Source organism: Suhomyces tanzawaensis (assembly GCF_001661415.1).
Source record: "Suhomyces tanzawaensis NRRL Y-17324 unplaced genomic scaffold CANTAscaffold_10, whole genome shotgun sequence".
NCBI classification, from domain to species: domain Eukaryota; kingdom Fungi; phylum Ascomycota; class Pichiomycetes; order Serinales; family Debaryomycetaceae; genus Suhomyces; species Suhomyces tanzawaensis.
The window spans coordinates 90,358-101,566 of record NW_017963645.1 but is presented as its reverse complement, the minus strand read 5'-3'; the positions used below and the strand labels follow the sequence as shown (position 1 = coordinate 101,566).

At 46.2% G+C, this 11,209-nt stretch overlaps 4 protein-coding genes across 4 annotated transcripts; 3 read left to right on the top strand and 1 right to left on the bottom strand.

Annotated features, from left to right (window-relative positions):
• Window positions 1-510: 510 nt before the first annotated feature.
• CANTADRAFT_148610 (uncharacterized protein) lies at window positions 511-2,484 on the top strand. Its single transcript, XM_020206320.1, has one exon. The coding sequence runs from the start codon at window positions 666-668 to the stop codon at window positions 1,995-1,997; it is 1,332 nt and encodes a 443-aa protein (XP_020061771.1). The 5' UTR covers window positions 511-665; the 3' UTR covers window positions 1,998-2,484.
• An 860-nt stretch (window positions 2,485-3,344) lies between these two features.
• On the top strand, window positions 3,345-5,097 carry LAP3 (bleomycin hydrolase). Its single transcript, XM_020206321.1, has one exon. It carries the CDS (start codon window positions 3,467-3,469, stop codon window positions 5,006-5,008), a length of 1,542 nt encoding a protein of 513 aa, XP_020061770.1. The 5' UTR covers window positions 3,345-3,466; the 3' UTR covers window positions 5,009-5,097.
• An 860-nt stretch (window positions 5,098-5,957) lies between these two features.
• COG4 (Golgi transport complex subunit) lies at window positions 5,958-8,836 on the top strand (the record flags this gene model as incomplete). Its single annotated transcript, XM_020206163.1, has 1 exon — window positions 5,958-8,836. One exon carries the CDS (start codon window positions 5,958-5,960, stop codon window positions 8,661-8,663), a length of 2,706 nt encoding a protein of 901 aa, XP_020061769.1. The 3' UTR covers window positions 8,664-8,836.
• Window positions 8,837-8,946: 110 nt separating this feature from the next.
• Window positions 8,947-10,356, bottom strand: YTH1 (cleavage polyadenylation factor RNA-binding subunit). The gene has a single exon (XM_020208184.1). It carries the CDS (start codon window positions 9,997-9,999, stop codon window positions 9,331-9,333), a length of 669 nt encoding a protein of 222 aa, XP_020061768.1. The 5' UTR covers window positions 10,000-10,356; the 3' UTR covers window positions 8,947-9,330.
• Between the last annotated feature and the right edge of the window lie 853 nt (window positions 10,357-11,209).

The window sequence follows — 11,209 nt, the reverse complement described above, 5'->3', positions numbered from 1 at the left end:
CGTGATTTATTGGCAGAGCCACGCGTTCTCCTTCGTTCTGCGGTTCGTTTGTGCTGGGGTTTCTCTGGGACTAGCAGTCAACAACGCCAATCAGACAACAGTTCTTGTGGGCGCTAACAGTAGCCGTGGGTGTGGAGGTCTCAGCCGAGGAATTGTGGGGGCGTAGTGGTGCTGGCTGGTAAGGACGGCTCGGGGGGTGGAGGGAGGGCCGTTTAGTGGTGGAGGAAGGAGGTGTGAGTATAATGGAGTGGATGGTAGGGTCCGCATTGTAGGTGGGTGTGATGCGGCTCGCGCCAGAGTCGAAATCACGTGCCTGTGTATGTGCAGGAGGGCTAATTTTTCGCTCTGGGACATCTCATCTCATCGAGAGTGATAGGAAGAATCTGAAGGGGTCCGTACAAGCTGCAACACGAAGCAAGCCACGAATCTTAACTGCAAACAGCACCAGGCTACCAGGACTCTCAATTTGTTGCGAAATCCAATCGACACCACAGATAGAATAGTCCTTACACCAGTCTAATTCATTAACCATCCAAGTGCAATAGCAGTTTATTTCACTCCATTACAGTCCATTACTAGTCTAGTTCACTCCAAATCTAGTCTATTGCCCTAATAGTCCACGAGCCAATTTCTTGCCCATTCCACCCCATTATAATACTACTCCCATGTCGAGCTTCCAGAATTTATTCGGCTCCAACAGCAACGCCAAGGTCGATTCCTCCGTCGACAGCTTGTTCGCCGGAACAGGAGCTGGTCCCATCACTAGAGACCACTTGAGGTCCAACAGAACCGAGATCGAGGTGCCTGAGAGAGACTCCAAGAGAAGAAAGATTGCGCAGGAACCAGCCGCAGAAAGCGCAGAAAGCGAAGAGAGCGCAGAAAGCGAAGAAAGCGCAGAAAGCGACGAAAGCGACGACGAGGAGCCAGTCCCCAAGCCAACCAAGAAGTCCTCTGACAAGGACGATGACTTGGAAGCAAGATACTACAACAAATTGCTCCAGGACGACACCAAAGACGCCAAAGACGACGAAAACGAAAGCTCCCACAACGAAGAGGCAGCAGCCAAGAAGGCTACGGCCGCCAAGACCATCGACCTCAAGGAATCTGAGTTGCAGAAGGCAGAAAAGACGGTTTTCGTGGGCAATGTCACCTCCGAAGTGATCACCTCCAGACAGATGGCCAAGAAGTTCAAGAAATTATTTGCCGAATTTGGCAAGGTCGAGTCGATCCGCTACAGATCCATCTCGTTCGACGAGGCACTTCCCAGAAAGGTGGCGTTTGCCAAAAAGACCTTGCACAAGTCCAGAGACACCGTCAATGCCTACGTGGTCTTCACGGAAAAAGACGCTTCCTTGAAGTGCCTCAAGTTGAATGCCACAACCTTCGAGGACTTCCATCTCCGTGTGGACCATGTGGCCCATCCTGCCCCCAAAGACAACAGAAGAACCATTTTCGTAGGAAACTTGGACTTTGAGGAAAAGGAAGAGACGTTGTGGAAGTACTTCAACAACAAGCTTGACAACGACGTCGAGTCGGTTAGAGTGATCAGAGACGCTAAGACCAACCTAGGCAAGGGCTTTGCGTTGGTGCAGTTCAAAGACACGTTATCTGTCAACAAGGCATTGCTCTTGAACGAAAAGCCCATGGCAGAAAAGGGACGTAAGTTGCGTATTTCCCGTGCCAAGGCACACACCAAGCCATCGATTCTTTCGCCAAACCACATTGACAACACCAAGAAGGCCCATGCTGCCAAGAAGTCCAAGTTGAGCGAGCAGCAGAAGACCAAGATGGGCAGAGCCCAGACGATTTTGGGGCGTGCAGACCGTTCCACGGTAGGCAAAGTGATTGTGGAAGGACAGAGAGCCACCAAGGGATCGCGTATAGCAGGCATCAAGGGATTGAAGACAGGAGGCAAGGTGAAGAAACCCAGAATCAGAGAGCGTTCTACCAAATTCAAGAATGAGAGAGAGGCCATCCAGAAAGAGATCAAGAAGTAGGTAATGCATAATAGGAGGACGAGGAAGAGTAGTTAGTGCATAGTAAGAGATATTAAGGAGAAGTAGATAATGCATAGTAAGAGATATTAGGGAGGAAGCAGATAATGCATAGTAAGATATATTGAGGAAGTAAATGCGTAGGATGATGAAAGAAGTATATAAAGGAGGAATAACTAAATAATGCATAGTAAGAGATATTGAAGAAAGTTATGGGTAGGATTATTCTCCAAAGTGTCATAAATCGGCCACTCTTAGATATATTATTAGGATAATTACACATCAAAGGAAAAAGGAGGTTGGTGTAGCAATAAGAGGAGGGACGAGTAGTTACGGGTCTTGGATGGGGGTGTAGAATAGATAATGAGCGGGTGCAAGAGAAAGAGTCTGAGGGGGATGGAGTAATAATGAGAGAGACTGTGAGAGGAATTAAGTGATGATTCAAAGAGGCAATGGATAATTATCACTGATCTGGTAGTCTACGAGGAGAATTAAGTGATGATTCAAAGAGGCAATGGATAATTATCAAGCAGTGTGCTATTAATATCTATCATCTGATAGTACTTTTGTTTATTAGGAATGGATCACTGTAGTAGCCTTATGAATGACTGGTGGCAGAATCTTACAGGCATCCTACTCACATAGTAGTAAGCAATCAATAGCAGTATTTGTGGACTGTCCCGGTTCTCAGTTATACCGATCGATAAGAAATAATTACCAGTGAATACACATAAGCATTCCAAGCGAATCGACAAAATGGCATGGTGAGCCTGTGAAAACCTCGCTAGTGTGACTTGGGCTCGCTGGTTATCCTTTGGAACCGCTGGCGTGGCCCTGGACTGCTGGAAAGGTCTTCAATCAGACTGCTGGATGGGTCCTCAATCTTCCTTACTGACTAATTGGGCTTTCGCATCCACTTGGTGGCAGGGCTCAGCAGTGGGGCTGCGGGACTAATTAGGCAATGTGATCTCTCTCGGATGAATAGTGGAGCCTGGCCAATTGCGAGTGGGTGGCATAGACTCATCGCCACCCTCAGTGCCACCACTTCTGCCACCACTGGGGTCCCTGGTCCTCCTAGACCTACCACCATTGCCCTACCTTTGCCTCGCTGGCTCCCTAGCTCGCGGGCCGCGCACCCGCTCCCGCACCGGGACCCCCGCGATTCCACCACGACGTTTACTCACCATTGGCCAGATACCGCCCGCCATGGCGAATCACCATATTCCTGACCACACCTAACCTCCCTAGCCTCCTTACACCACCTTACACCACCTACCTACACTATTCCACCGCCACAGTCCCCCCTCCAACCCCCCATAACTCCCAGGGTAGTTCCCCTGTGGCTCGAGCCGTGCGCCTGGCGTCACCCTTAGGGGGCAGATAACGGTGCGACTGGCTGCACTATATAAGTAGCAGTGCGCCCCCAGGATCGCAATTACTTCAATTACCTCCAATTGCCTCCCTATTCCACGATGGGATCCTCTACCTCCAGACCCCAACACCTCCAAGCACCTCCTGCCAGGGACACCGAGTCAGTAGACTCCGTCTACGACGAGAAGCATGGCGCTAGCCACAGCGCTGGCGTCTCAGAGGCAGCCAAATACTTGCGCGAATTGAACTTGAACACCACCAGCGAGCCAGCACCAGCGCTAGCCACCAACCCCATCACCATCGACGCATTGAGCTCGTGGGAACAGGACCTCTTGTCGGACCCCAAGAACTTGTTGACCCAGCAGGCGTTGGGCAACAACGCCATCGCAGACATCGTCAAGAAGAGCGACGCTGCCACCAAGGCCAGAACCCAGCACTACTTCAACACCACGGTGGCCACCATCGGCAATCCGTTGCACTTGAACAGCCAGGCGTCGTCGGGAAGATGCTGGATCTTTGCCACCTCCAACGTGTTGCGTACCCACGTCATCAAGAAGTACAACTTGAAGGACGATGGCTTCCAGGTGTCGCAGGCTTACCTCTTTTTCTACGACAAGTTGGAGAAGACTAACTTCTTCTTGGAGCAGATCATCGACACCGCAGACGAGCCATTGGACTCCCGTTTGGTGTCGTTCTTGATCAACGACCCTGTGGGTGATGGTGGCCAGTGGGACTTCATCATTAACTTGGTGGAGAAGTATGGTGTCGTTCCCAACGAAGTGTTCCCCGATAACGCCCAGGCGGTGTCCTCGGGATATTTGAACAGCTTCTTGACCCTGAAGTTGCGTGAGTACGCTTTGGTGTTGAGAAAGTTGGTGGCCAAGGGCGTGCCAAAGGCCGTGATCTCCGAAGTCAAGGCTGCCTTTAACAAGGAGGCATACAACATTATTTCCTTGAGTTTGGGCACCCCTCCCAAGCCTAACGACAAGTTCGTGTGGGAATTCAAGGACAAGGACGACAAGTACAAGTTCTACGAGTCCACCCCCCTCGACTTCTACAAGAACCACGTGGATTTCAATGCCACTGAGTACTTCTCGGTCATCAACGACCCTAGAAATGCCTACGACAAGTTGTACACCGTTGATCGTTTGAACAACGTCTATGGCGGAAAGACTATTGAGTACGTCAACACCGAGATCTCCGAGGTCAAGAAGGTGGTGATCAGACAACTTAAGGACAACGAGCCAGTGTTCTTTGGCTCTGATGTTCTGAAGTTTTCTGACAGAGTCAAGGGCACTTTGGATCAAGGAGCATTCGACTTGAGTTTGGCATTCAACACCCACGCCAAGGCCGACAAGGCCGACAGAATTAGAACAGGCTCCTCGGTGCCCAACCATGCCATGGTTATCACTGGTGTGCACATTGATCCGTTGACAAACGAACCTGTGAGATGGAAGATCGAGAATTCCTGGGGTGATGTCGGTGACCATGGTTACTTTGTTATGTCTGATGACTGGTTCACAGAATTCGTTTTCCAAATCGTCACCAAGAAGAAGTACGTCGAGAAGAAGACCTACGAGGTGTACAAGGCCAAACAATTCACCGTTTTGCCATTCTATGACCCTCTTGGAGCTTTGGCTTAAGTAGATAATAACATGTGAAATGCGAGAAATTTTGTAAGGGTGTTTGAGCCCTGGGAATATCCGGAGTATTAAATCGGAGCACCATACTCGAGTTAGAGCAGTTATGGTTCACGCTCACTGGTGAGCAGCGTTCTAGCGTTGTAGGGTCTGGTATTGCTAGGCCATTGACAAATGCTTGAATGGCTAATTACCGGTATTGTTTAGCCAAACAGCTCCCTTCTGGATGGGATCTGTTTTTTTTGATTTTTCGCAACTTAATCATTAAATTACTGATAGAATTTGGGAAAACCGCAAATAGTACAACTGGCAAAGAGTTTCTTCCAATAGGATTGGTGACTTGGCCAGATTCATACAGGACCACTGGTTATTCCTTAAATTCCAAAAATTCAGAATATGATAGATTTGGCAACTTGAAGAATTGTTCACTCATCTAATAATATACGAAAAGGGATAAAATCTCCTAGTGGGTTACATAGCTTGTTCAGGTATATTTTGTAGTTGCTGAATGTACCAAAAGTGGATTGTATGTGATACTATTCGGTATACCTGAACCGTCCATAATATTAATTCAGTATCTGCAGTATGAAGTTCATCAAAAAGTAACGCTTAACTCACTAATATTGAAAGAGTTGTAGGATTAACACTTCTCTACGGTAGTAACACACCACAGAGAGGTGCATTGAGCCGGATAACGGTTCCTGAGCGCCAGATTCCATCACAGGAAATAGTGAATTTGAACAATGCATACAAGTTTACAAGATAAATTTATTCCAGGAGTTCCCATTCAAGCCAATTTACCCGAGAGCTCACATTCAAGCCACTTCCCAGTCCCCCAACCCTCCAGCCTTGGGGGCCCCGAGCCTTCAATGTTGCCATAGAGAACCATTTTCAGTCACGTGACACACCCTCCAAACTGATTTCCAGCGTGTACGAGAACTCCCACCACCAAATGCCTGAGATTTCCTACCGGTCCAATGGAGCCGTCTCCTCTGGCGACGTCCAGGCACGAGACACGCTTGGGCTGATCCAGGAAAAGTTCGTGGCGTGCACCACCCCCAAAGAACTCCAGTTGTTGATCGAAGAAATAGATCGGGAAACCGCCAAAATAGACCATGACATGAGACAGTACAAGGCATTGAAGCTGAAGAAACACGAACAGGAAATCTCCAGTCTTGAGTTCAAGCGTGCCACCAAGTTGGTGTCCACCATCTCCAATTCCAACGAGTTGAACCGGATCTTCGAGACAGCCAATACCCTTGGCCATTCGTTGACGTTGAAGATCAAATCGTTGGATCAGGAAATCGAAAGCGTGGAAAAGACGCTCGAGTTTGTCCAGAACATCCAGGAGTTGAAAACGAACATCAACAAGGCCCACTACGCCTTGGAACATGGAAACTTGGAGGTCACAGCCCAATGTATCCACAACGTGAATTCCAAACTCTCCAAGGAGTTGATCAATGGCAAATTTGCGTCGCTGGTGATTCCATCCACAGAGATTCCCGATCTTCCTGAGGCCATTTTGGACAAGTGGTCCCGGGACTTAACTAGGGTGTTTGTGCAAAGATTCAACGAGGCTTCCACTGCCAGAAACGTCGAGGAACTCACCAAATACTTCCAGTTGTTTCCCTTGATTAACCAAGAAGAAACAGGCTTGAACTGCTATTCCAGATTCATTTGTGATATCATCTCAAATACCCTGAAGACTCTCGTTGGCTCAACATCAGCAATCAGTGCAAGCGACCTCAAACCAGGCGTGTTTTCCAATATTGCCATTCTGTTGTTCGAAAGCATTTCCAACATGCTTTCCCAGCACGAAACTTTGATCAAAAGATACTACCTGAGTAGCTTTCCTGAAGCCATGGCCTATGTGATCAAAAAAATACAAAATGAGGTCGATAGCCAGATTGGGGTAATCAGCGATACCTTCTACGATCTCAGACGGATCGACAAATTATTCCAAGATATTGAATTGTACACCTTTCCATTTTTAACCAGAAGAACAGAAGAGCAAGGACACGAGCAGCCCCTCGAACAAGCTGATCGTGTCCAGGAGGAGGATGTTATATCCATTGTTCAGGTGGGAGACTTGATCAACGAGATTGCAGTGATATTCCACCACTGGTCCTTATACTCCAAGTTTATTAGTGTAAGGTATCTCCAGGAACCAAAGGAAAAACCAGGCGTCTTACGCCAACGTCAAAAGTCCATAAGCTCAAAATCTCCTTCTTCTTCTACCTCAGTCCTCACAACCAATTCCCAAGAGCTGAAACCTTCGGACGATGAACTTAAATTACCACAGCTCATTGTGGATTCCAACTTTACCAAAAAGATCAACCAAAAGCTCTTGCCTGCTTTCGAGACGTTATACATCTTCTACTTCCGGAGATCTTTGGAAAAGTCTATCATGATTGAAGAATTACCTTCTCTTGACGCATATTTGCAGATCAACCAGTCCAATTCCAATCCATTGTACATTTCTCCAGACGACCATTCACCTTGCTCGTCGGTTATAGAGGATATTACCTTAATTCTTAACACCACTATCAGGAATTCCATCCAAACTTCCATTCTTTCTACAGTCAAGACGTATGTTCAGGAAACACGCCGGATCCTACAGAATGACTTAATCAATGGGTATTTCATTAGAAACTTAAACCAGAACCAACCCAGATACAACCAAACATTATCGTTCGTCTCACCAGAAAGCAATAATAATACCGCAACTCCCACTCCAAGGAGTGGCACTCCTGAAGTGAATGGAGGCATGAGTTTCTTCAAAGGGGCTTCAAGTGCCTTGGGAAACGTTGTGGGAACATCCACTTCAACCATCTCATCGTCCATAGGAGGACTTCGGACTGGAGCAAATAACCCCAAGTTGCTCAGTTTTATCATTCATTTGAACACTGTTTCTGTTGGTCAAACCTATTTTACCAAGATTATCAACAATATCCTTAAATCTCCCAACTACATTTCTTCTTCCTTCCCGTACAACGGAGATGCCAATAAGGTTGAATTGTGGTTGACAAATGACTTTTTGAATCCGTTTATCAGCAACACGAACAAGATCATCAACGACAGTTTGATTAATCTTTACAATCAATCGTTAAAAAATAGAATCATCGCCATGATCAACGAGATGATTCCAGATGTTCAGGAAACATATATAGTCCACTCCAACGAAGGCGGCAATGACGATAGGTTAATCAGATTCGGCAACAATTGGCAGTCATTAATCAAGCCCTACAAGCATACATTGGACGAATCCGTCTTCAATAAGTTACTTAGATTGTTGGTGATTAACTTGGTTAACCTATTGGAGAAAAAGTTACACTCTGTGCTTAAAAAATCTCGAATTAACGAGTTGGGTTCAGTAAGGTTAGAGAAGGATATCTCCTTCTTCATCAATGAAGTCTGTGAAGATAACTATCAACTCAGGGAGAAATTCGTCAGGGTTACCCAATTAGTGTTGTTGGTCGATATGGATGACGAGGAGTACGAGGAAAGCACCAAGCATGCCAACCAGGCCGGACATAGAAAAGGCGAAGATGGAGAAGAGGAAGACGATGTAAATGCCGAAGATGAGGACGAGTTCTTAGGTATTAATTGGGTGTTGACTCCACAGGAAAGATCACAGATCAGAAGTTACAGAGTATGAAAAAATGAACTAGGTTCAATTAGAGCAGGGATTTTGCTACAGGGAAGATGAACTGACTTAGGGTAGAAGTGATTCATGGAGATGCCAGAAGGTGTTATACATCGAATTGGAAGCTACATGTACTTTTCGCAGAATTAGAAATGGAATTCGGAGAAGTATCGCATTAAATCCCAGACTAGAATCTACAGGCGTATCTCGAAGCAATGATGAAGTACTCGGATACTCAGAATGAAATCTTCATTTCAGAAGCATTCAGCAGTTCTACACTAGATCTAGGTATCTACCACCACACTTGCATATAATTAAGTAATGTACATTGTCGTATCTTCGTCTATATAATAAATATACTATGGATTGACTGAACAGTCAGTATGAACGATGGCTGTGCTTCCAGCTATGGGTTTTGTAAAATATCGATGGATTCTGTCACTCCAACGAAACATGTGAAGCAACGAAGGATCTTCGATTCCAACGCCTTCCATTAACCGATTACAGGGAAGTCTCGGAATGCTGTTTCTGACAGTGTGTGTCATTGAATCGATGAGAACGGTGAAGTTCTCACAAGAGCCAACAATTGCTAAACCCGCAATGGCTGGAGTGTCACGTACTGTGGAAATATTGAGTAGTCTGGTAAATATCCACCACGACCTGGAATAACCTCATTTGATCACCTATGTCTGCCGTCTCTTCCGTGCTTCTTTGACGACTGCGCAAGACTGTCCTTCTTCTCAGCCAAGAGTTTGATGGCCAACGCGTCCTCGTCTCTCTCTGCAGCAGTTCTGTCGGGCCTGATTCTCATTCTGTTGATGATAGCCTCGAATTTGGGGTGGGTGTACTCGCACTCTGGACCCTTGGGACAGAACCCACTCAAGTACAAAGGACACATGATTCTACGGATGTGTCTTCTCAAGCACTGAGGTCCATCGGGACAGAAGCCCTTGCTGTAGTTTTGGCACTCAGGGATCTTCAGCTGAGGATCCACGTGGAGGTACAAGCATTCAGGTGTCTGGGTACAGAAGCCATTCTTGGAGTAGAACAAACACTCGGGCATTTTCCGAAGGTTGTACTCGTGAAGAAACTCGCAATGGTCGTTCTTCTTGCAGAGCCCACGGAGCCAGTGCTTGCACACGATCTTGTTGTTGTACATGGCAGCCACATGTTTGTTGGGACATCTGTTGCCATTGGGGCACGAGTTGAGTGGTTTTTGCGGGTTGAAGTACTGGCAGACGGGTCTGTCGGGGTCCAAGCCGAAGTTGTACTCCTTGCGGAGGAAGGACTCGAACTTGAAGCGCTTGTTGCGGGTGTCTGGGTGGATGGTATTGTTCAAGTGGAGCATGGTGGAGTGCTGAATAATTGGTGGGAGCAGCAGATGTAGAGGGGGTCACGTGCCTAGTAGCACGTGATCAGATCAGATCTTCTAGTAGATTCTGGTGAGTCGGCGAAGAATGATGAGAGGGTTCTAGCTAAGAGTGTATTTGGCACAATTGGTAGGATGGAGGATCTCCGAATATCCGAAGGTTACTACTGAAGCATCCGAACTCCGGCCAGATGTTGGAGTACCCCCAATTGTCTCTGCTGAATGTTGCGACAGTAGTGAAAAGTAGTGAAATACGCAGAATATCTCATCACATATCCGAAGAAAGAAATCGCTTATTCTCGAATTTAAAAATTAACTTTCGTATAAAGTTACAAGGAACAATTGAATAAATTTCGGAAGATTGTGAATCTCCAAGTAATGTCCATTTCCGAATCCAGAATTTATGGAATATCCATATTTTCCCCTGGTCTCTTCTAGCTCAATTTAAGTAACATTCGTTCTATATTTTTGCATATTTTCCACCTTGGTTTCTTCTAGCTGCTAATTTTGTTTGCTTACAATGTACATCGAGTCGTAGGTCTTCGAACCCTAGCCAACTGGACAGATGGCTAGTTTTACGGCATTGCTGACTACTACAGGAATAGGCATGAACTAGCGATTTGGGAATAGATAAATGGATTTTGGGCATTTGCCTGGGATTTCCTGTAAATTTACAACGACCCCATCGAACAAGCACAAATGGTGATATCAAAATCATTTTGGGAACTGTTCAAATCGGAGGAGCTTAGGTTTTTGCTTCCATCTCTAACTTTCGGGGTATTTTAGGAAATGGCACAACGCAGGTAAAAAGTTGATTATTCAGCACCTTCTAGCAATGGGCAGTAGTTTAGCTAGTGTTAATTACATTAGAATGGATACCGTTTCAAAATGCTTGAAATGGCGTAGTCTACGTTTCATTACAAAATTACATCAAGTATACCGAACAAGGATTGTAATCAGTTGGACATAACACTAGTAGTAGCACTGTGATTTTTCAAAGTTGTGGTGGCCTCCAGTGGCAGCTATTCCCAGAAGAATAGCCACCCAATCGCAACAAACCAGCTATTTCTCTCGGCCAGGAGTATTGAGCGGTTCATTTCCCAGGCTGGAACTAATTATATTATCAAGGGTATTAAGACTATATCTACCTTACTTAATCTGTTACAGAAATACTTGAAATATCTCGGCC